At 43.4% G+C, this 22588-nt stretch overlaps 1 protein-coding gene across 8 annotated transcripts in view; it reads right to left on the bottom strand.

Annotated features, from left to right (window-relative positions):
- The window catches only part of cubn (cubilin (intrinsic factor-cobalamin receptor)), a 42950-nt gene that overhangs the window by 19704 nt on the left and 658 nt on the right, over nucleotides 1-22588 (bottom strand). For 4 of the 8 annotated variants that reach the window (XR_008414093.1, XR_008414094.1, XM_053858444.1 and 1 more), the window contains exons 1-26: nucleotides 13907-14638; nucleotides 13538-13838; nucleotides 12440-12569; nucleotides 10814-10909; nucleotides 9696-9734; nucleotides 9533-9634; nucleotides 9243-9346; nucleotides 9003-9129; nucleotides 8378-8546; nucleotides 8179-8310; nucleotides 7411-7506; nucleotides 7171-7295; nucleotides 6767-6959; nucleotides 6285-6400; nucleotides 5947-6181; nucleotides 5692-5873; nucleotides 5066-5228; nucleotides 4360-4550; nucleotides 4132-4288; nucleotides 3869-4044; nucleotides 3616-3781; nucleotides 2326-2551; nucleotides 2124-2254; nucleotides 1847-2036; nucleotides 1596-1756; nucleotides 14-195 (exon numbers count right to left, since the gene is read on the bottom strand). Coding sequence is in view for 2 of the 8 variants with exons in the window: in XM_053858444.1 (XP_053714419.1) it covers nucleotides 14-195; nucleotides 1596-1756; nucleotides 1847-2036; nucleotides 2124-2254; nucleotides 2326-2551; nucleotides 3616-3781; nucleotides 3869-4044; nucleotides 4132-4288; nucleotides 4360-4550; nucleotides 5066-5228; nucleotides 5692-5873; nucleotides 5947-6181; nucleotides 6285-6400; nucleotides 6767-6959; nucleotides 7171-7295; nucleotides 7411-7506; nucleotides 8179-8310; nucleotides 8378-8546; nucleotides 9003-9129; nucleotides 9243-9346; nucleotides 9533-9634; nucleotides 9696-9734; nucleotides 10814-10909; nucleotides 12440-12569; nucleotides 13538-13659 (3711 nt within the window). In the remaining 6 variants the exon portion in view is untranslated. Of the gene's footprint in view, nucleotides 1-13; nucleotides 196-1595; nucleotides 1757-1846; nucleotides 2037-2123; nucleotides 2255-2325; nucleotides 2552-3615; nucleotides 3782-3868; nucleotides 4045-4131; nucleotides 4289-4359; nucleotides 4551-5065; nucleotides 5229-5691; nucleotides 5874-5946; nucleotides 6182-6284; nucleotides 6401-6766; nucleotides 6960-7170; nucleotides 7296-7410; nucleotides 7507-8178; nucleotides 8311-8377; nucleotides 8547-9002; nucleotides 9130-9242; nucleotides 9347-9532; nucleotides 9635-9695; nucleotides 9735-10813; nucleotides 10910-12439; nucleotides 12570-13537; nucleotides 13839-13906; nucleotides 14748-16625; nucleotides 16756-16821; nucleotides 16880-17056; nucleotides 17338-17700; nucleotides 17779-17843; nucleotides 17914-18013; nucleotides 18080-20736; nucleotides 20809-20901; nucleotides 20979-21049; nucleotides 21160-21413; nucleotides 21623-22169; nucleotides 22262-22588 lie in introns of those variants that run through there. The other 4 variants (XR_008414095.1, XR_008414096.1, XR_008414098.1 and 1 more) reach the window with 4 other exon arrangements.

Below are 22588 nucleotides of genomic sequence, written 5' to 3'. Positions count from 1 at the left end.
TCTCAGCACTCACAGCAAGGTAATCATAGTAGCAGTTGCCGCTGGACTCCAGGCTGAAATCATCGATGTTCAGGATGAGTTGGCTGCCCTGGCTGGTCCGGATGTTCCAGTAGCACTCGGAGTTGGGGTGGTAAGGCAGCGGGTAGTTCGGCGAAGAAAAGCCTCCTGTGGCGGTCGTCAATTGTCCTCCACATCCTTCAAGGAGAAAAATGATTTATCCAGTCAGTGTCAAAGGCAAACTGCAACTAGTATGTTCAGCCTCCAGTGAGCTACATATGGGTCTTTATAGAAACTAACTTTGTGGAAGAGAGTTTAAAAGAAACCCATACATTATTAGGAAGCCCTAATATAAATAGTTATGAGCTGATGACTTTCAAATTGGTGTGTTTAAATGCAACAGATTTGTGCGCAACCTTACCCTATACCCATGATGAGGAACGATATCGCAATGTAATTTCAAGTCTAGAATGCCACCTCAATGATGGGAAGATTAAACCCAAGGCAATTGGAAAGATATGGTCTCATAGATAAGATCTAAAACTCATCAGAGACTCTTCTCTAAAAGTCCTCACCAGGGGTAGCTAGTATACGGCTTGTGGGACGGCTGCCCAGCAATTCATTTTTGATCGATACCCAGCAAAGACTAAAAATATAAAGGACAAGGGCAAGCACATGATATTTAACTAACTTCAAAAGTTCAATATCTTAAATATATCTTCAATAAGCTAGTATTTCCTCACAAGGATGTGACCTATGGAGATGAACAAAAAGATGAATGAGCTCCTTTCATGCATAAGGAGCAACCAAACAGTTGACTTTGTAAACAACATCATATGACCCCCCAAAATTTTGGCAATACTATTTTATTATATGTATTTTTTTTATTTCACTATCAAATATTCTTACAAGATTCTAACATCATTTTATAATATCAAAACTCTTCTTGCTAACCACTACATTTATACACATATTTATAGATCCACTCTTTGGTGTTTCTTAAACTTAAACATTCAGTTAATCTCAATTTTGAAACCAAGGTACATTTTGCATATGTGTAATAATATTGTCAGGAGACCTCTGACAGTAAAGTTTTTAATGGCATTCATGACGTCCTGCCAGTTTTCATGTGTTTTATTATACGGATTGTGTTGCAACATCTGGAGTGTTGCTAAGTGGTTGTAGTCGCGTAACACCTCCATCACACATTTGCATATAAATGTATTGGGACCGACATCAAGACAGTCAAATCTATTACCAACTCCATGCTGGCAAGTCGCGACCTTGTCTCACGCCTCAACACCAAATTATCCCCAAAACTGCCTGCATGTATCCGGCAGGTGGTTGAGTTGTTGCAGCCAAAACCGGCAGCTGTGGGAGATCACCTTTAGTGTTATCTCTGATTGGCTCCTGACACACCAAGTTGGCAAATCATTGACTCTCTGTGGGTTCATATTGGCTCCGATATTGAGCATTGACATTGACTTTATCTAGCGGGACTAGCTGCTATCCCAGCATTTCCTTCGCTAACACCTCCACAGGGAGGAGCCGAGATGACGACGGAAGTGTTACCAACAGAAAATGAGAAAGACACTGACCAGTCTGAGTGCCATCCCAGTGAGCCGTGAATCCTCGGCGCGTGGTGATGTAATCCGATCTGAAGCGAACCCAGAGACGGTTGCTGTGGGAGACTATGATTGGAGGCCTCTGGACGGAACAGAACTTGCCAATTAAAGGGGAAGTCTCATATCCACCATCCCTGAAACACAGGTCCAAAATCAGAGAATTTCAGCATTAAAAACTATTAAACTATTAAAATTAAGTATTCATTCTTTATATATAATCTTACCTGATTTCCACAAAGTCATAGTAGCAGTTCGGAGCAGTGCCTTCCAGCTCAAAGTCGGTGAAGTTGAGCATGATCTGCATGTTGACCTGAACAATGATCTTAAAGACGCAGTCTCTGTTGGTTGGGTAGTAGTTGGGGTAGTTTGGCGAAGTGAAGGAGCCAGTTGGGGAGTTGAAGGTCTCACTGCAGGCTGAGGACCAACACAGCAACAGTTAACTCACCTAAACAAGGGTGAACAGAAGTACAGAAGAACAGCCTGTTGTGTGTTCATCTGTACCTGTGCTGGCATTGATGGAGATGTAACTGGCAGAGAAGCCTTCCAAAGCCAAACCCGAGTCTGACACGAACAGCAGAGTCAGCAGGCTGTCGGTGCTGGTGATGGACGGAGGGACCGACCGGCCGCAGTACCTGTGGATACATGGTCGTCCTGTGAGTAATCTGGATGGAAGACCCTCATGATGGCTTTTCCCTTCCCTCACCGTCCAATTTTAGTCCCGGTTTGCGCTGTGCCATTGTCGTACACTTCCAAGTAGTCTGAGCTGCAGAACGTGTTGGACTGCAGGTTGAAGGTGTCGAAAGTCAGCCGGATCAGGTTACCAGGGGGAACGTTGATGTACCAAGTGCAGTTGGCACCATGCGGGTAGTTGTTTGGATGGCCAGGGCTGGTGACAGTGCCCGTGAGAGCGGTCAGCGTCCCGCCACATCCTGAGGAACACAGAGAAAACCTTCACCAGAAGACCACCACACCTGGACTCACATTCCAGCTTCTCAGAGGGCCTTTTAAGACAGTTTCCTCACCCCAAAATGGATATTAAAAGTTAGAGATAAGAGGTGATCTGACTGTGTACAACTATTAAACTATTAAAAATGAAGGTCAAAAAAGAGGGGCCAAAAATAGTGAGGATAAACTGAGAATCATGCATCAATATTGGCTCATGATGAAGCAGAGTGGGTAAAGTGCCATCACAATGGCTACAACTTTTCTCTGGTCATGGGTCAAGTGGAGAGTTGTTCCCGAGATACAGAGTGTAGCTATATAACTTCCGAAAACCTCATCCTGCCATTTTTTCTGTTATCCACAGATCTCACGTTCTTGGCAAAGGAGCCGATGAAAGCTAAGCCAAAAGCATTTTTCTCACACATATTACATTTGATTTTAGTGATTGTATTTCTCATCTTGAGGTTATTTTATTATTATTATATCAAAACTAAAATTGAAGTTTTTTTTTCTTATTTAATGGAATAAAGGCTGTTTCTCATTCCAGCTGTGAATTCTATTTCTTATGATGCCTTTAATGGACACTATCTACCACTGCTCTCGCTGTCTCATCACTTCCTGCAGCCATCGCGCCCACCACCGTGCTCTATATGCCACCGCTGAAACTCTCCACATCCACAGGCTGACCAACTTCTATTTATGAATCTATTCTCGGGCAACTGACACCATATTTCTACTGCAGTGTATGGGTAAAACACAGTACACCGTGCACTCCAGAAATGCACTCATATTTGGGACCCCAGGGTTGAGATGAGGCTTAAATTCACTGCTTCTTCAGCATGGAATGAACTTTGAAACATCTGAGCTAGTATCTCAGGGAGACTGATCTGACTAGACGCCAAGTTAATTTCATGCTACTACTGCCTTGGCCAAGTCTCTGTGGTGGCTAAATCGAATAAAGGTTATTGACTGACTGACATTAAAAATCATTTTGCTACTGTAGGATGGACAATCTGGACATGGAGGATTAATAAAGTGTAATTAGTTTTACCCTCGATGGCTGCGCTGTAGTCGGCCAGGAAGCCCAGATTGTTGACGGAGGAGTCGGTCTTGAAGCGGACGAACATGGACCTCTGGGTACTCTGGAGTCTGGGCGGGATGCTGGTGCCACAGAACCTTCCCAGCTCAGGGGAACTGGACGTGGGGCCATCCCTCACCTGAAACAGGCATTGATGAATCAATAACGGGTGGCACCAAAACAGAGTTCTGACCTTTCCAGACCGTATTCTGTCAGATCAATTTACCTCAACAAAGTCGTAACGACAGGATCCGCCCTCAACGTCGAAGGCTAGGAAGTTGAACTGGACCACATATCCCTCTGGCTGGTTGATGACCCACTCGCAGACTTTGTTGTGAAGATAGGCATTCGGATGATAGGGGGACTTTATTTGTCCTGTCCCGGACAAAACACCTCCACAGGCTGAGAAGACAGATGGGCATTAAGATTTGAAATAAAACTACAGCAGTGTGAGGACTACCAATGACATGTGATCATGACAACACCTACCAACAGTGTAGACCGCCCTGAACCCTGCTCGGCTCACCGAGCTGTCAGACTTGAAGCGAATCCAGAGATAGTTGGAGGACGAAAGGATGGGAGCAGGAATTACGTCACTACAGTACTTCCCAATGAGCGGATCGGTCTCAGCACGACCGTCACGAACCTGGAGTGGTACAATACTCCAGTGTGAGTCCTGGGAATCATCTTCAGCAAATAATTACGACAGACACAAACCTCCACATAGTCAAAAGCGCAGGTGCTGTGACTCTCCAAGTTCATGTGGGTGAAGTTGAGTGACACCTTCTCGCCTGCTGGGATCTTGATCAGATAGATGCACTGACTATTGACGGCATAGTTGTTGGGCCAGTTGGGGGAGATGATGATCCCTTCACTGTCGGTGTATGTGCCTCCACATCCAGGGGTGCCTTAAACATTACGCAGGGATCACAACACAGCAATATGAGACACATCCGGGCACATGTTTTAAAATAATTGAGGTTTGTCCTTCAATCATTTGTAGGTGTTTTCATACTGTTTTGACTTGACTTTTTTGGTGGTGAACTTTTGCTTCTACATGATGTCCCCTGAAATACTAATTTCAGATCTTGTCCTTTCGAGTAACCCCCATTGACAACTTCAGTATCCTCATCTCTGACTCATCTAACTCTGAATCCTCATGTCCAACCATGCATCATGGCATGTCTTGCTACCGTCATATATATCTTCCTCTGCACTCCAGAGAGAGAGAGCACTGTCAGGTGTCTCCAACTCGCCTGCCCTCTCTGCTTCACCTCCTTTGATGTACACATCCAGTTTCCACATCTCCCATCTTCCTCCTGCCACCCTCCCACACGTTTACACCTATTATGTCTTGCTTCTTCTCTCCTTGCAAGCGGTCAAAATCTGAGACAGTCAGCAATAAGATTTTGCCCAGCCTTACTTGGAGACGTGGAGTATGTGATGTGGAATCCTCGGTCTGACACACTGAAGTCCGAGTGAAAGTGGATCCACGCCATTGGTCCAGTGGTTCTTAAAGGTGGAGGCGATCCAGTGCTGCAGTATTTTCCTAATACAGGGTCCTCGGGTAGTAGACCATCACGGATCTATAGGGCAATGATATATGACATAGCAGCTATTATTATTATTAGGACATTTTGCTGGCAACACTCGGCCTGTCGACCTCTATTGAACTTAGAATAAACCTCACACTGATGAAGCAGCACCTAGCTGGCGAACTGACATAAGAAATAGCCACAAACTCTTTACAAGGACGCTTCCTTGGTCCTGTTAGTCATAATTGTCAGCTGCTGCCAGTAGCAAGTAGAAGGGAAAAGCTGATCTACTGGCTGCTGAAACAGGAAGACCATTCAGCAGAGTTTTGTAGTAGCAGTTTTGTGGTATCAGATGACACAATTTGGGACCAGTGGGCAAGAGAATATTAAACTGGATTTCTAAAGGGAGCTTCAGGACACCACTGACATCCTGTCCCTGCACACTCTAAAACAGTTTAACCCTTCAGTAGAAGCAGCAGGTTCCCCCAGACCTTCTGACTGTTGTTGACCGTACCTCAAGATAGTCATAGTTGCAGTCAGAATGAGTCTCCAAGTTAAGCGTTGCAAACGTAAAGGTGATGAGGAGACCCGGCTGAGTTGAAATGGTCCAGTAGCAGTCCCGGCTGGGCGGGTAGTTTCCGGGATACCCAGGCGAGTTGATGCTTCCGTAGGTGGTCGTCAGTTGACCTCCACATACTGAGATGAGAAAACCATTATTGGTTTAGACTGTCTCGGCTTTAATACCATCTGGCTGAATGCAATCTCTGACCTGGGTTCTCAGAAACCCAGCTAACATTGAAGCCACCGGCATTGATGGAGCTGTCAGAGCGAAACCAGAAGTACATAGAGTTGTGGGAACTGCGGAGCTCCCGTGGGTTGTTTTCTCCACAGAACTTCCCCAGCACATTGGTAGAGGGGTTGTCCCCGTCATTGATCTGCAGGAAGTCGTAGTTGCAGTTGGCGCTGTTCTCCAGGTGGAAGAATGGAAAGGTGATACGGATAATCTGCGGAGCGGAAAGATGGCAATAAGCAGATTATCCACGTTTGGGATTTGAACTGACGTGTTTAATTGAGGTTCTAGAAGCAAAAGAACACTTTACAACTGACCTTGTTGTACTGAACCCGGAGCACCCAGGTACAGCTGACACTGTGATCGTACTCATCTTGACCCGGGTTTGGATAACTGAAGGAGCCGCTGGGTCCGCTAAGAGTGCCCCCACACTCTGTAAAACACACAGATGGAGTCTGTCTGTGTATTATCAGAGCTGCAGCGTAACTAGATCTCGTCTGTAACAATGAATTATGAATTAATAAAGTTGATTTGGAGAATGAGGAAGTTAGGGACGTCAGATGCTTTTGACAGATGAGGAGAAGAGACAGTGTTGGACCAAGAATGTTGGGAGATGAAGAAGAGGAAGACAACCAGTGAGGTTCATGGATAAATGAGCACATGAACAAGTGACCAGAGGGTGGTGAATATGATGAAGACAGTTTAAAGTGGACTTGCTGTGGCAAGCCCTGATGGGAAAGAATCAGAGTTCATTCAACAAGGTGTCTGTTCTCATTGTTCTCATGGATCTTTGCTGTACCTTGCTGTGCTGTTTGACAGAGCGGGCCGGTCCACTGGGATGTGCAGGCACACGTGAACCCGTTAACAGCGTCGGTGCACGTTCCTCCGTTCTGACACGGGTTACTCTGACACTCGTTTATATTCTGGTCACAGTTGACTCCTTGCCATCCAGCGTTGCAGTTACAGATGTAGCCCGGAGATGAGGTGGTGGCCTGAGCGAAAAAAGTCAAAGATCAAAAAGGGGGAGAATAGCTTTTAAATAAATTAATATTGAACAGCATCTGTCTAATAAACCCATGCTCAACGCTTGCATGCTAAAACATAACAAAAGGGGTGAAAGGAAATGAAAGGGGTCAGTTGAGGATGTGCAAGTGACAAAAACAGCATGATAAAACAATATAAAAGGGTGGTTTTACCACTCACCACACATTGACCGTTGACGCAGGGGTTGCTGGTCTGACAGATATTGCTGGACTGTGTACAGCCAGCTGGGCCATAGCCGTTACCAACGTAGCCAGGAGGGCAGGTGCAGATGGGCTGGTTGGAGCCTGCAAAAGGAACATGACACAGGTTTATAACAACAATAAACAGAGAGGAAACTCAGGGCAGCTGACGGCACGATTCACAATAAAGGATGGATAGATGTTGTCGAGAAGATGTTACCCTGGGTGGAAGTGCAGGTGGCCAGCGGGTAACAGCCTCCATTGTTGGTGGCACAGATGTTGGTCTGGGTGCACGTCCTGCCATCTCCCTCATAACCTAAACATCAAGATATACACAAGAGTTTCATGACAAGTCGTCAGTCCATGAACAACTACTCACACATGCACATGATCACTGACAGTTGTCTCGACTAGGGTCAATTTTTTTAACCACAGTCTAAGTCGCTGACCGAAAGAAATGTATTAGAGCTAGTAACACTTAAGATGTGTTGAGCTCAGTGACCATTCCTGGGCCAAACACAGACAGGATGAACAAGATGCAATTCAGTACATAATCATGACGAATTACAGGCTGATATGTTGCTAATACACAGATGAATAAGTACTTTATTTATGGCAATATACTGTATGTTCCCTAATCTAAAATGTAACCAAAGTAATTTAATTAACGCTATGTCATTTATTTAGATCTATTATTTTCAGTAACTAGTTAATCAAAACTAACATGCCAAAGTCCAGGCCCGAAAAATGTACATTCATCCGTATAATTCATATAATTCATCTACAAGAGGAAACAAAACCAGAATCAAGTATCATTCTCCTATTTCATTATTGAGGTAGCACTCTATTCTGAAGTCTCTTCAATCTTAATTTGACAATCTGAATTTATTTGTTGGCTACTGGCTTGGTGTTCGGCACACTGACCCTTGCATGGTGCAGGTCTGTGGGGAGAAACGTGAGTGCTGCACTGCTGTTCTGTTTTTTTTACCTGGGGGACAAGCGCCGCAGTGGAAGGAGCCCATGGTGTTGAGACACTGCACCAGAGGAGCAACAGAACATCCGCCATTGTTGGTCAAACATTCGTTCACATCCTGGCAGCTGTAGCCGTTTCCTTGCCAACCTGAGATTCACAGTAAAATTGAGGGCAGTTTGATAAGAACATTGAGAGCAAGTGAAGAGAGTCTTACCAGCAGGACAAGGTCCGCAGTAGAATGACCCCTGGGTGTTGGTGCAGGTAACCATTGGGTTGGTAGAACAAGGCCTGCTGGGAAGGCTGCATTCGTCGACGTCTGCCACACAGGCTGGGTTCCCGCCGGCGGCCTCCCAGCCGTCTTCACACACACACTGGTACTTCGGCTGTGAACAGGAGGAGAATCATTTCCAGTCATTAAATCTGGAGTTACATTCTGTCATCCAGCTATTCTTAGTGACTACAAAGGAATCTCAAGGGCTTGAACTCCTCGCTGGGTCCTTGATCTGACCCAGGGCTTCCTCCTAGTTGTTTGGAACAACTCACTAAGGAGACCAGATAATATCCAGGAGATACGGCAAAGTCACCGAAGCTAGCTTTTCTTGATGGAGAGAAGCAGTGGCTCTACTCTGAGTCTCACCAGGAGGATAAAGGTTTTCACTCTGCCTCAAAACATGTCACATCATCCGGAAAAGTAAGACTCGGCTTGCATTCCGTCACTCACTGCATAAAGCAATGCACTTGTACTGCCTTTTGGTTCTTTTGTTAAAGAGGCACCAGTCCCACCGTGAATCTTTAGTTGCTCTCTTACTTGCTTGGTAAGAACAGTGTGACAACATTACCATTCCAGGTGTAACTCGGTCTGCATCAATGCAGGTTCCATGGACACAGAGATTCGCCCCTCCACTACGGCAGTCGTCATACCGCTGAGTGCACTGACTCCCAGACCACTCTGGAGAACACGTGCAGCTGCAACAAAAGACAATCATCAGGTAAAATAGCGTCATCAAAGCTACTTCCCAACAGTAGTCACTGTCACCAGACAAGTTCCCTACATTTCCGATGGACTACAGAAGACATACCTGAATGATCCAGGGGTGTTGACACACGTTGCTCCGTTCTGACAACCCCGCGACGTTCCAGAATACACCTGGCATTCGTTCACATCAGTGGCACAGTTCGGACCCTGGAAAACACACAGAAATTCAAAATGAATTCTGATACTGATATAAAGCAATGTTGCTTCATCCAAAATAGACCTAGAAAACACTTCTACATTGTAGAAGCAGTTTGATTAAAGGATCAAATCTTCCGCCATACACTCGCTAAAAACATATTTTTAAAAAGTGGATGAGCATGGTACTGTACTCACCTCCCAGTTGGTGGGACAAATGCAGTGATATGCATTCAGCAGGTTCAGGCAGGTTCCACCGTTTTGGCAGGGGTTGCTGCTGCAGGAAACCCTCTGGACGGTCTAAAAAAGAGAGAGAAGGGTCACACACTGTACACGACTACACATATCCAACAGTACTTACTGTCTCAAGTGCAGTCACTTGAGTGGTCAGTGTCGCTACCTGAAAGCAGGAGACATGAAGTTAACGCGTGGCTTGTTACATTTACAAGGTGATTAGGATTTGGTTCACAGTCTTGAGCAGAAAGACAGAGGCATCAGTATCAACTTTCAAACTGGGATCGACTAGATTCAACTCCATCAGTGGGGACGGATTGCAATTTGAGGCCTGTCTCATATTCTCCCCAAATTTTAATCAGCTATAATTCCCCCAAATTCTATTTCAGTTATGACTGAAGGAACCAGACCTCTCATAACAAGAAACTAAGAAGTGGAACAACAAGCACATTCTTGAAAGATATGAAGATGGTTCATGGTTCGAAATCCATGGTTTTACTTGTTCTTAAGTCTTTTTACTTTTAAATGGCCGTTTTTACGCTTTAAGAGTTATCTACCGGTATTTAAAATATTCCAAGGCACACCACCAACCAAAAACAACACTCTGAATCCTATTACAGAATATAGAATAACAATATGACCTCTCCATGTAGTGATACTCACTCAGTTCTTCCTTAAAAAAAAAAAACTTCTCCATCACAGTTACCGCAGCTGTCACGCAAGCCATGATGCTACTGTCACTGGTGGCCTACGTAATAGTAAACTTAATAGTAGAGAATCGCTTTTATTTTGCGAAACCATATACATTGTTGTTGTTGTAGTAATAATAACAACAACAACAACAACAACAACAACAATAATAATAATAATGTTTATTTAATTATTTTCCGATATCTTTTTTTTTTTACTGAGAAGCACATACTATTACTATTAATATACTCTGTGTAATATAAACAATGATTGAATGAGATCCAAAATATTTACTTACGCTGACTTTTCACCTTTCGAGTTTTATTTTGGTTCCATAACTTAACTACAGATTGAACTCTAAAATGACGGAAAACACATCCTTAGAAAAGCGCTTACAAAGTCAGTCAAGTCAATAAACCTTGGTTATTATGTATAAAAGATGTTGATATAAGGATATCACCACCTCAAAAACAGTATCAATATCATTGATACTGCATCAGTAAAAGAAAACTTGACATGTAATTTAAAAAAAGCGCAACGCCATTTTGGACTTACCTTCGAGTCCAGCTGGTTGAGTCTGTTGGTGACTTCTGGAGGAATTGTGCCACCTTGAGACTTGATTTTGTCAATTTCATCTTTATTTGTTTTTATCTGAAAAATACGTTTAAAAAAAAAAAGATATTAATATCTTTGACCGTGAGATGGCTTCTGTAATTGTCTAGGGTGAAGTGACAAAAAAAGAAAAACTGCCACCAGGCAAGTTATTGACAGTCAGACATTTAAAGCTCAATTCTGGATCAGCTGCATTTCAAGCACATCATAGCTACTGAGCTGGCAAGCTGCTACCAATCTTCTTTATGAGTCCTAAAACTGTGTTGACAGAACAACTGCACTTTTGGGCACCACAACCATGTGGAAGTGTTTTTATGGATTTGATTATATGCTGTGCTTTATCACAGCTCCACTCTCTGAACAAAGAGAGGCAAATCATTTGAAAGTATATTGGATGCTGATGGCGATCCGAAACACCACCAAAATGTTATCATCCTTTCTGGTGCCGTTATCATGGAATGTGTCTCAGAGGACGGTAACTATCAACAGTTGTGTGTCCACGCCATTTGTAGATTAAGCACAATCCAAGTTAGAAGAAACAGCAGCCTGATTTGATGCCTTGCATTGTCATTGTTTACACCCACATCACCATAAAACTGATGTCATGCCAAACTGAAGCAAGTCTAGCTAAATTAATTCCAGGCCATTTAATTCACAAAACGCTTCCCATCTTATCTCGATGATGCTCACAAAGCACCATATAAATGAGGCAGCAGGTGATCGTGTGCGATCTTTGGCCAACATCAAAGTGCTGCGTCCACTCACTGCCTTGTTAATCATTCAAAGCGTCATATGAAAGCAGTTGTGTAAACGCTGATAAGAGGTCGTAACGACACAGTAAGTGTGGTACCCAGATATCATTTAAAACAACATCAGCATTCTGTTTATTTCCTCGTCCTTCCAGTAGCTGGAGGAGATGATGTCGACCTATAGCTCTTACACAAGCAGGAACACGTAAGCACACTTCTGTCAGCAATGACTTTGGGAATGCAAAGGTAGTCAAGACGCAGAGGGCCAAGGGCCAGACAAGTTCCTTACACTTACCTCAAATAATATCACCAGAGCACGTATTTCTGCTACAGAGAACCTTGACAAGCTTTCGAAAACTTGTGCGTCAGCTATTGTGTTAGACAACGGCAGCGAAAGAGATAAAAAAAGTTACATTTCAGTATAAACTGCAAAGCAGTGGGTGGGAGGCTGACTTTACTCTCAACGCTTGTTTCATTTCGCACAAGTTGCCAGTCTATTGTAGGGCACATAAAAGAGACCACCACTCTCACAGGTGCGGACACTTTAGAGTCATTAAATAATAAACCTCTGTGTGATTTTGGAGTGTGGGAGGAAATCAGAGTGCCTGGAGGAAGCCCAAACAAGCATGTGAAGAACAGCAAAAGTGACACATCTCTCTTGTCGGTGGCAATAACAATAAAGATATCCACTTTCAATAAACAGACGTCTGTGAATGTGACTGTTGTTTTTGTTATGGTAATAAAGTGAGTCGTCAGCAGCATCATTTGCTCAACAAACCATCAGTCAAATGTGATGAAGCAAGGGTTGATGAGGATCTACCTGGTTCAAAAGTAGGGTGAGGTCTTCATCGCCCACTTTGACCCGGCCTGACGCCGAAGGCAGGAATCGGATCTCCTTGTTGTCTCCGGTGGAGAAGACGAGGTTGCCATTGTCCGACAGCATGCGCGGCCTGAGGAGGGAAATCACAGCTTTTATCGCTCAGTTTCTCGTAGTTTTGAGTCGAACTCTTGAGAAATCCGTGGAGCAGATCATATATTTCCTCCTAGTGTGAAGTTCCATTGTTAAAGCAGGTTTACTTCCGACTTTAGTGACAGGGTTTTCGGAAACTTTCCTTGCCACCTTCCTATTTTCCTGTGCCAGAAACCACTACATCTATGTGGCACCCATGGCTAGAAGACAAGGGAGGCTCTTTGTCTGCAGCTGCCATGGAAGACCCAACTGGGGTCACATTGGCCAGGCCTGCACAGCTTCTACCATCAGTGGTACACTCAAAACTTTCACCGGTGAATTGTGACGATTCAAGGAAGGATCTCTCCACTGCTAGAAAATACCCCAACTAGACAAGGTGTGGAGGTCGGGTGTGGCTGACCAAACCGCTTTATGTGGACCGCTTTATGTGGCAGTTGGTTCAAAATCACACTCCAGAAAATGTGTTCACTAGAAAATGCATTTCAATCAACACGGAAAATGGATTATGTTTGTCTTTCAAGAAGAAAAGCCAAAGTGTCTTTCATGAAATGAAATATTTTGACTGTTCAATAAATACTTATCTTGTTCATCCTGCAAGTTATACCATTTAAAATTATGGTCCCAGTATTTTTTGTAAAAAAAGTGAAGCAGAAAACTTTTGCCACAAAGTGGGAATAAAAACTGTCAAACATATATATATATATATATATATATATATATATATATATACATATATATATATACATATATATATATATATATATATATATATATTATATACTGGATCATTCTGTTCTTCTTAAAAATCTTCTATAAAATCTCATAGAACTTGTGTCATTCGTTTATGTATATATTCAGCCTCAAAATTGAGCTTCTTATTGTGGGCTTTTTAAATACCAGCTTTGCACAGTGAAGCACCATCATACTACATCCACTGTCTTTACTTACTGGTCATTGGTGATGCTCCTCTGGTCTCGGTTCGACTCCTCTCCTCTTGGTTCACCCTGCAGGCCCACCAGGAGGAAGACACCCACAAACAGGAGCCTGGGGAGCCGCAGCATGGCAGCCATTTGTCGCTTCGCTGAGGCCCGTCACTGAACCGTCTTGTGGTCTGAGGAACTTGCTCTTCAGCTAAAACACCTTATGCTTGGAGACTTTGACCCAGGGATCCATCCATAAAGCCCATTTTAATGAACCAAAACTGGTGTGAGTGAGGAGGTCACTCACATGATCGTGGGAGATGAGTAACCTGTGCAATGTGAGTGAACACGTTTGAGAGTGTCAGAACACAACAACAGATTCAGAGGGGACTCTTACGTGAGAATTTGAAGGGATTTAAAGATGACTCGACAAAACTTGGACAAAGATCAGGGATGTAGGACCTGATGGGATCCGGGTGCAGTCAGTGCCAGGATGTGGCATGTAGTCCAACTGAGCTGAACCCCAAACAATATCAGAGCGCGTTGTTCGGGATAATGGTGCGGATCATATCTTATTGTCAGAGCACACGATCGCTCACCATCATGAAACCTGGAAGCATCTCAAACTCATTTGTACAACACAAGGACATACAGGAAAACATACAAGACTAGGAGGCGAATGCTCCCAACTCTTTTAGGATTAAGCATGAAGAATTAAACCCGCAGGACTTCCCCGCTCTCAATTCTTTGCATCCACCTCTGATCACTGAGCAGTGGGGATTGGGTTTATATTTGATTTACATTTGAAGCACTTTGCAGTTTGTTGGGAGAATAATTACACAGATTACTGCATTCTGCATGTTCAGTGCAGGTGCACCACTGCGATCTCATCAGCATTGAGGGCGGTCCAGCACAAAGCACTACAGCAGCAACTCATGTGCAGCCCTCTAGCGCCCCCTAGTTGACTTCCGTGGAGCAAATTGAGCAGTGTGCGCTGACTTGTTATCAGCTTGAACACACAGATCAAGAACAGTAAACGACAGCAATAAAAGCATTACAAAGAGAACGCAGATTTATTCCTTTTAAAAACATAAAAGTCACATAAAAGCAGGGTGAATAAGATTTTTACAAAACTACCTATGAGACCAGCTGCTGCAGAAGTCTTGACACCACAACAACATTCAGGCTGTTTCCTAGAACTTTGTACCGCTGCTTGACAGGCACATCGTCCGGGAAGGCTGGGGAGGGAAGAGAGAGCGTTAAAATTGCAAGAGGAATTACAACTGTGATGGAAAAGGAATATTTCCAATCGTAAGCAGTGAAACAATGATTCCATCACAGTGTCATCTCTCCCACCCCTTTATTACAAAACAAAACAAATTGTCCCTCACCTCAGAGGCACTTTTCAATTGAAGCCATTTTTTAAATCTTTGTTCCAGCCATGTTACTTTTGAATTAGTAAAGGGATTTGGTAACTGGTGTTGGAGTCACTCACGCTTACGGCAGGTTGGGGTAAATACCATGTAGTTCACATGCCAGGCCTGTGGGTGGCAGCGTAACGTTCTATCTACAAATGAAGAAAATGGCAGAGTGGATGCTTGGGGGAAAAGCTTGAGCGTAGCTTTATAGCTAAATCTGGCAATTTCCAAACCCTCTTGGCGACTTTTGAAGAGCGATTAGCGACAAATTTAGCAACTTTTTAATGGGCCCAGTTTCTATGAAAAGCATGCGATGTTGCCCTCTTCAAGGCAGCAGTGGCTCCCGACAGCACTCCATCCCCAGGCGGTAAATTAGTCGCGCATTTCCTCGCCAAAGATTTGGCATCACTGCAGCGTCGCGCAACATTACGATAACAACCCGAACATGGTAATAAGGTCATTAGTGAGGGCAGACGAAGAGGCTGAAATTACCCTTTCCCAGCTTAGAGCCACACTGCTGTGCTGGTGAGAACCTGGCCTGACTTAGACAGTTAACATCTCATCGGTCTGTTCATCAGAGCGCATGTTTGCAATGACCTTGCAACCAACTACGTCGGCGGTTTGTGAACCACTTTAAGAACTTTAAGTTGCTGTCATGTTGCTTGTGCAGACTCAGCAGGGAGGTTGAAATGTAAACACTTGTCGTACTTGCATTTAATGTATGGCTGCTGTGACGAGTTCAATTTCCCCACAGTGGCAGGAGTAAAGGCAATGTATATATCTATTTACAGACAACTTGTATCAAATTAAACTCAGCAGTACAATAACAATAATAATAATAATGGTCATAACACAGAAGGCCACATGGCGGCCTAGTGCTTAGCGCTCTCGCCTTGCAGCAAGAAGGTTACGGGTGCGATGCCCAGACCACCTTTCTGCATGGACTGTTCATGTTCTCCCCCGTGCGCTTGTGGGGTTTTGTCCAGGTTCGCCGATTTGCCAACATGCTCACTAGTTGATTGGACACTCTAAAATTCACTCTAAAAATCGCCCAATGACTGCTGGGATAAGCTTCAGCATTCCCAGCAACCCTGAACAGGACTAAGCGGTGGTTAACTGACGATGTATGTATAATAATGGAGCACCTTAAGACTTGGGCTACTAAGTGTTAAACACTGAAAGAAAAAGACAGCAAAATACTAGTCTAAAAACAGAAGAGAAGCAATAAAACAGCAAAATAACCATAAAAAGTAGATGGACTCACATAAAACCTGGTCTGTAAAAACATGTTGTTAAAAGGGAATTAGATGACGGCACAGACTCTGTTTTATCTCCTTGGGCAGACTGTTCCAAAGCAGAGGCGCCCCTCAGTCTCAACTGGCTACATAGCCGGGACCCAGACCAAGACGAGACTGGAAGTCCCTTTAAAATCCATTCTGAAACCGACTGGAAGTCAATGTTGTGAGGCCCAAAGTTGGGTGGAGTGATGCTGTGTGCAGGTTAAATTTAGAGCGGCAGAGTCTGGAAGGTCTCAGATATAGATTTACTACAGTGGTGGACCCAGACAGCTAGGCCTCCTGAGTGTCAGAGAGGTACTGTATATGACTGTGTCTTCCACATAAAAAAGGAAATGTGGCAGTGGAATGATTAAAGATCTGAGAGTCGAAAATAAACGTGTCTGTTAACTGGTTGACTCACAAAAGCAGTCCGGGAAGCCCATGAGGTTTGCCACTTCTCTGGGAGTAAAATATCGAAGCTTGAGTTTGCAAAGTCGCTGTAGTTTCTCCTCATCAGTCACCAGCTCAAGGCCTTTGTACGCGTTCTCCAACTGCGGAACAAAGACCGTTATTTCCTCTTAAAACCAAAATGTGAGGAGATGATGTCACAAACCAACCTTTGTTTCTGTGGAGCACTGCAACACAGAGCCAGTTCCCTCGACGTAGCGACCGTAACTATGGAGACCAAGTGTTATAGAAATTAGCAGACATCTGAAAGTCAATAAAGGATTCTTTGCTGGTGTGCTTGTGAGCACGCGGTGAAGGAGGCTTTCTTCTTCAAGAAAACCGAGATATAAAATAGAATATATTGTCAGGCGAAACAGATGCAGTTGACAGTGAGCCGACACTCACTTCTTCGTGAAGCAGACCGACCGCCGGCATGATGGGCGAACAATATCCAGGATCAGGGCGTAGCGTAACAGAGTCTTTGGTGGAAGAAGATAAAGTTCCATATTAATGTCCGACTCTGGCTCCAGGAATTCCTGGATCTGCCTGACGGAAAGATCCTTGTTCTGATTCATCTTCCTCTCAGCATCATTGGCTGTCTCCAGTTTGTACAAGACCTCTTGCTTCTGCTCAGGGTGGGGAGGATTCTGGCCCCCGGGGTCACCATCGGCCACTGGGAACATGTCCTGGTATTAGCAAACACAATACACAACACTTTAAAATGACATTCTCAGGAATACAACAGAAAATAAACAATGAAGCTGCCCATAATAATCAACACATAGAGACACAGAGTCACTACTTGGCTAACCACAGCATTCATGAAAAACTCGACCACTGAACTGAAGCACAACACCAGTGTTTGTCCCTTCTGTATGTTGCCCCAGTGCTTGAGTGGGCACTCAAGTTTCCTCCCACAAAGAGGTCAGTTAAAGACTTGAGTAGTTCAGAGGTGAGGAGTGCTAATCTGCGTGCTATAGTTTCCAGTGCCTCCCACCCTGTGTAGCTGGGACAGACCAAGAGCGGGAGGATCGAAACAGAGAACTCACCTTTGCACTTATCTGAGCACCATCAGCTGCTATCTTGGCAATGAGGAAGTAACGCAGTCTTGAATTTGGTAACCCGACCTGTGAACGTGTAAGAACGGCATGAATGTGTGACAACCAGACGACATGTTAATTCATTTTCTTACAGCAGAGGGTGAAACCATGACCTCCTGAAAACTGTACCCACAGCGCCGGAGCATTTGCACCATGCGATCCCTGACAAGACAAAACAGCAGATGAGAAAACTCAACCTGTTGAAGTCATCATGTCTTCAACAAGAACTGAGTTAAAGATCAGCAGTGTGAATAATAAATACCTGGCTACAGAGCTTTCAAAACCTTTTACATTCTCCAGCAGAATGAATCGTGGCGGTGTTCTCAGCCTGGAGAAACAAATTCAAATTCAACACTAGTTATCACTGCTAAATCTCCTAGCCATGAACCGTTCCAGTGGTAACACCTTCATAAACTAGTATCTCAGGGAATTTGTGGGAGAAAAGTAATAAACGCAACATTTTGGCAGAAGTATATGAAAAATATAAGGGTGGGATTTCAATATTGATGCTGACACATGGTTCAACTGGTTCAACATGTTTTTGGTGCAGCGCTTGTTCCCCCCACAGCTTAGCTTCCTATACCATCCGCACTCTGGTTTCCTCCCACACAACCAAAAAAAAAAAAAAAAAAAAAAAAAAGATTGGTTATTCATAAGTGTCCCGCATCTAACCCTGAGTAGGTGGGATAAACTCCAGACACCCTCGAGTTTCATAAGATAAGACAATGAACAAACAAAGTATTTAAGATTAATATAAAGTATAATTATCGATTAGCAAGGATTGTACTTATTTTTAACGGCCCTGTACTAGCGAGAAAACGCCAGTAGATGGCAGCAGAACAAAACTTTACTTGCATCCACCTCACCAGAAACTGGAATAGAATTCACAATACAGCCGCATCAGCACCATAGGTGCTGAGCACATTCAAAAAGAACGATATCCAGTCACTTTAATCTCGAAAGAGATTAGCTGATGATGTCATGATGACGTGATAAGACATGAGAAAACCAAATTTATAAATAGGAGCCAGCAGTTTTTAGTTCATTATTAACGACTAGAACTTTAGAAATCTAGGTCGTACAAAATGTTCAATGATTCCCAAGGGGAAGAAAAAACAGGATGGGTAAAGGAAACTCCTGAAATCACGTTTAACCGATTCGTGGGTGAAATGAACTGGTTTTTCCATCGGAAACAGTACGAGAAGGCCATCGAGATCAGCACCAACGCCTTGCAGATAAAGCCTGGCGACCCCAGATGCATTGTTTTGATCGCAAAGTGTAAAAAGAAAATGTTGGAGCATGAAAGGGCATATAATTTAATCCAGGACTTGTACGACGGATATCATTCGCAGGTTAAACTCCCACACAATGAGTGCAAGAAAATCGTGGAAGCCTTCGAGTTTACCAAGGCCATAGCTTCGAAAAGCAGCTGCTTCTACAAGCGACCGGCTGTTGTGTCCGAGCAGTCGAAAGGTGAAAGCAACTTCCTGGAGCCCCTCCTGAAGGACAGGACACTAATGAATTCTCTAATGAGGGACGGGACGAAAGTGAAGGACTGTATTCAACATTGCCTAGAAAGACTTAAAAGGGGTCACGAAGGTGGTCGGTGCCAACACAGAGAGTGTCACGCGGCGTCACCATCTCTAGTTGTCAATTCCATTTACCAGCCTGAGCAGGACTGAAAGCAAAAATGTCAGGTGATTGTTGAAGCCAGAAACTGAAGGGTTTAAGACATTTGCTGAAGAGTCAGCTGTTGTGCTATCTCTCTAAGGGGCTTTATGTAGATGCTTATCATCACCAAACTGATATACGAAGCACCGTAGACATGACCAAGAATCAGGGCTTGAAGAGCCACATCTGCAACATCGAAGGGCTCTGTGGCAATAAAAGGAGTCAAGGAGGAGACATCCCTCACGGCACTGAGAGGAACGACTACGGGTCTTAAGTGATGTAGCTTCGGCCAATCTCTCCTGATGCCTGAGAACAGAGGGTTCACATGGTCATGACTCAACTTGTGGGGAGGTCAAAGGAGCTCACATCAGTGGAGCCACCGTCCTCTCTCAATACAGAGATGGTTTGGACGTCAAACAAGGATGCATCACCTCTGCCTCAGGCCAGCACAATAAGCATGTATAAAGCCTCAGTGTACACAAAGCAGGCTGGACTGGGACCACCTCCAAATTGATAATGTTAAGAGGTTTTTGAATACTGCTGCAAGATAATTAAACAATGACTTCCCTTCTCTTCAAACGCCAGCATGAAGATACTGAGAAAATATATTGTTAATAAAAAAAGACTTAGGAAGGTACTTATGACCAGTGATGACAGTAATGTATTACTTATATACTTACTTGATGACAGTAACGTGTAATATAAGAGTAACGTGTTACTTAGTAACACGTTACTCTTATATCACAAGCTTTTTCGGTAACGAGTAATCTAACATGTTACTATGTCAAACAAAGTAATCAAATTAAAGTTACTTATCTAAGTCACCGTACGATGCTATTGTTGCCATTGTCAGGAAGTGAAATATTACCATTAGCTTTCTACAACTGCGTCTTTGGGCATGACGTCACGTGCGGGACACATCCACATTTTTTGTGGATTATTTTTCTTTAGTACAGGAAGAAACGGTACTGATGTGATGTACTGATGTTGCATTTTCTCTCGAAGTCAGAAATAAAATGATTGTTCGGCACGACGGAGCATAGAGGCGAGTAACAGCAGCCACTTAAGTGCAACTACTGCCTCCAGGTGGCCAACACGAGAGAGAAAATAATAAAAGTAATGGGGATTTCCCAATATTTTATTATATACAAGTGACAATATATCACTTTGTTTTGTTTTTAATTCTTGTTGCTTTTTGTGTGTGGTTTTCGCTCCAATGGGTTAGAATGCGTCAAAGCAAAACATTGACTGTACATTCATCTAACTGAGATTGTTTTAGTAGTAGTGAAGAGATTGACCCTTAAGGGTACAAACCTTGGTAGAAGATCAATAATATAGAGGAAACTTTTGGTCCTCGGGTCATTGACGTCCCCCTGGAGGCCCAACCTGGACAAAGGAAACAACAAAACGCATGGAGAGATGAGAAATTGCGTCGCAGGTTAGCACTGACAGACATTCTGAGAGCGACTAAACACCCACCTGGTGAATGGTTGGCACGGTGGGCTCATCAACAACATGTGGAAGGATAATTTATTAAAATCATCAAGAGTTAGTCCCTAAAGAAAGACAGTGGAATGTTACATGCCAACACAGGGGAACAGAATTTGGATTGGCAGTGCTCACAAACCTCAATGGTCTTGTTCCAGAGTTGGGTGCTGGGGAAATTGTGCTGGTAGATGTGGTTGGCTGTGGGGTTGATGTCAACGGCAGCTACGACTTCAGCAGAAATGCCACTGTCTGTAAGCAGACAGGACTTCATCTGACCATCATCACCATCATATCACATCTATAAATCGCAAACAAGTTAATAGCCACATGAACATTGCTAGTGACTAATAGGTTTTTAAATTGATAGTTTTCACTCAGCTAACACTTAGCACAACAAAAACTATGTGTTTGAGAAACAAACTAAAGGTTATTTTGGATTAATGTTCAGGTCTTTAAGCACGAATGTTTGTCCGTCATGAAGTACATGAACGAAGAGAACTCACTCTTGAGAGCAAAGTGCATCCCTCCGATCCCACTGTACAACTCCAGAACCCGAAGCGTCTCCACATCATTTAACCTACAGTCTCTGCGTTCTTCCAGTTCTTCAGTCATGTTGCTGGTTTCACCACGAAAATACATACGGCAATGACCCAGTCCTCGTGGCTGGACGTCATCTGACGGCTCAGCTCCATCCACATAAACAACGCTGTCTTCTTCGTCTACTGGGTGGCAAGACTGAAAGATTTATGCTGACATCTAGCGGCCAGGATGTGTCAGTGATTTTATTATTATTATTGTTGTTGTTGTTGTTGTTGTTATTGTTGTTATTGTTTCCTAATTAAGTTGCTCCTAAACATTCAAGGACATTATTGAATTACCCTAATTAATAATTCTTAAAAAAGTGAATAATTGTAAAAATAATAATGAAATAAACTTAGTGAAATAATAAACCAAAAATAGCAAAACCAGTTTTGGAGAAAAGAAAATAATGTGTCCTACTCTCTTCTGCCATTTGACGCTATATACACCTTTAACACAATTCAGCTATCGCTGAGAAAAAAAGAACAATGAAGCATTTGTGACCTTTATCATAAGAAGGCTCACAATAGCTCAAGCACATTCCGGTTTCATTTCTGCTCACTTGAGCGGACTTCAGACGAGTGGAAGAGAACAGATGAATGGATGAGTTTTGTCCAAATAGTACGTTATGTTTTTGCAGAATTTGTGACCAATGTTCTTTCTTATTATTAGTAGCATACCTCAAAGGCAGAGCCACAAAACTGGTCATTTAGCCAGAGTTGATGAAACTGTCTTGAAAAGTTCCGCTGGTAACAGCTGTCACACGCAGCGCCTGGAACACACAAGGGGTGGCAGAAAAATGCAGGGTTAGACCGGTGAAAAATGTGTTTTGAGCTCTTCAATGTAAATAAAGTGGCTGTTCTGACATCCATTGAAATAAAAAAAAGCAACACATTTGCTGGGGGTTTCTCTACTCAAACACAAGAGACCCTTTGACTGTATTTATGTGGCCATCGTGAGCAAATTCACTAATACATGTAGATTATTATGAGTATTGACTATTCTAAATATCAATCCACTGATTTCTCATCAGATATTTAAAAAGTGATGAGGTGAAGGTGCTTATTTTTAAGTCTTTATTTTCTTTAAAAATGTGTGA

Source organism: Synchiropus splendidus, chromosome 3 (genome assembly GCF_027744825.2).
Source record: "Synchiropus splendidus isolate RoL2022-P1 chromosome 3, RoL_Sspl_1.0, whole genome shotgun sequence".
Classification (NCBI taxonomy): domain Eukaryota; kingdom Metazoa; phylum Chordata; class Actinopteri; order Syngnathiformes; family Callionymidae; genus Synchiropus; species Synchiropus splendidus.
This window is presented reverse-complemented; position numbering and strand designations above follow the sequence as displayed.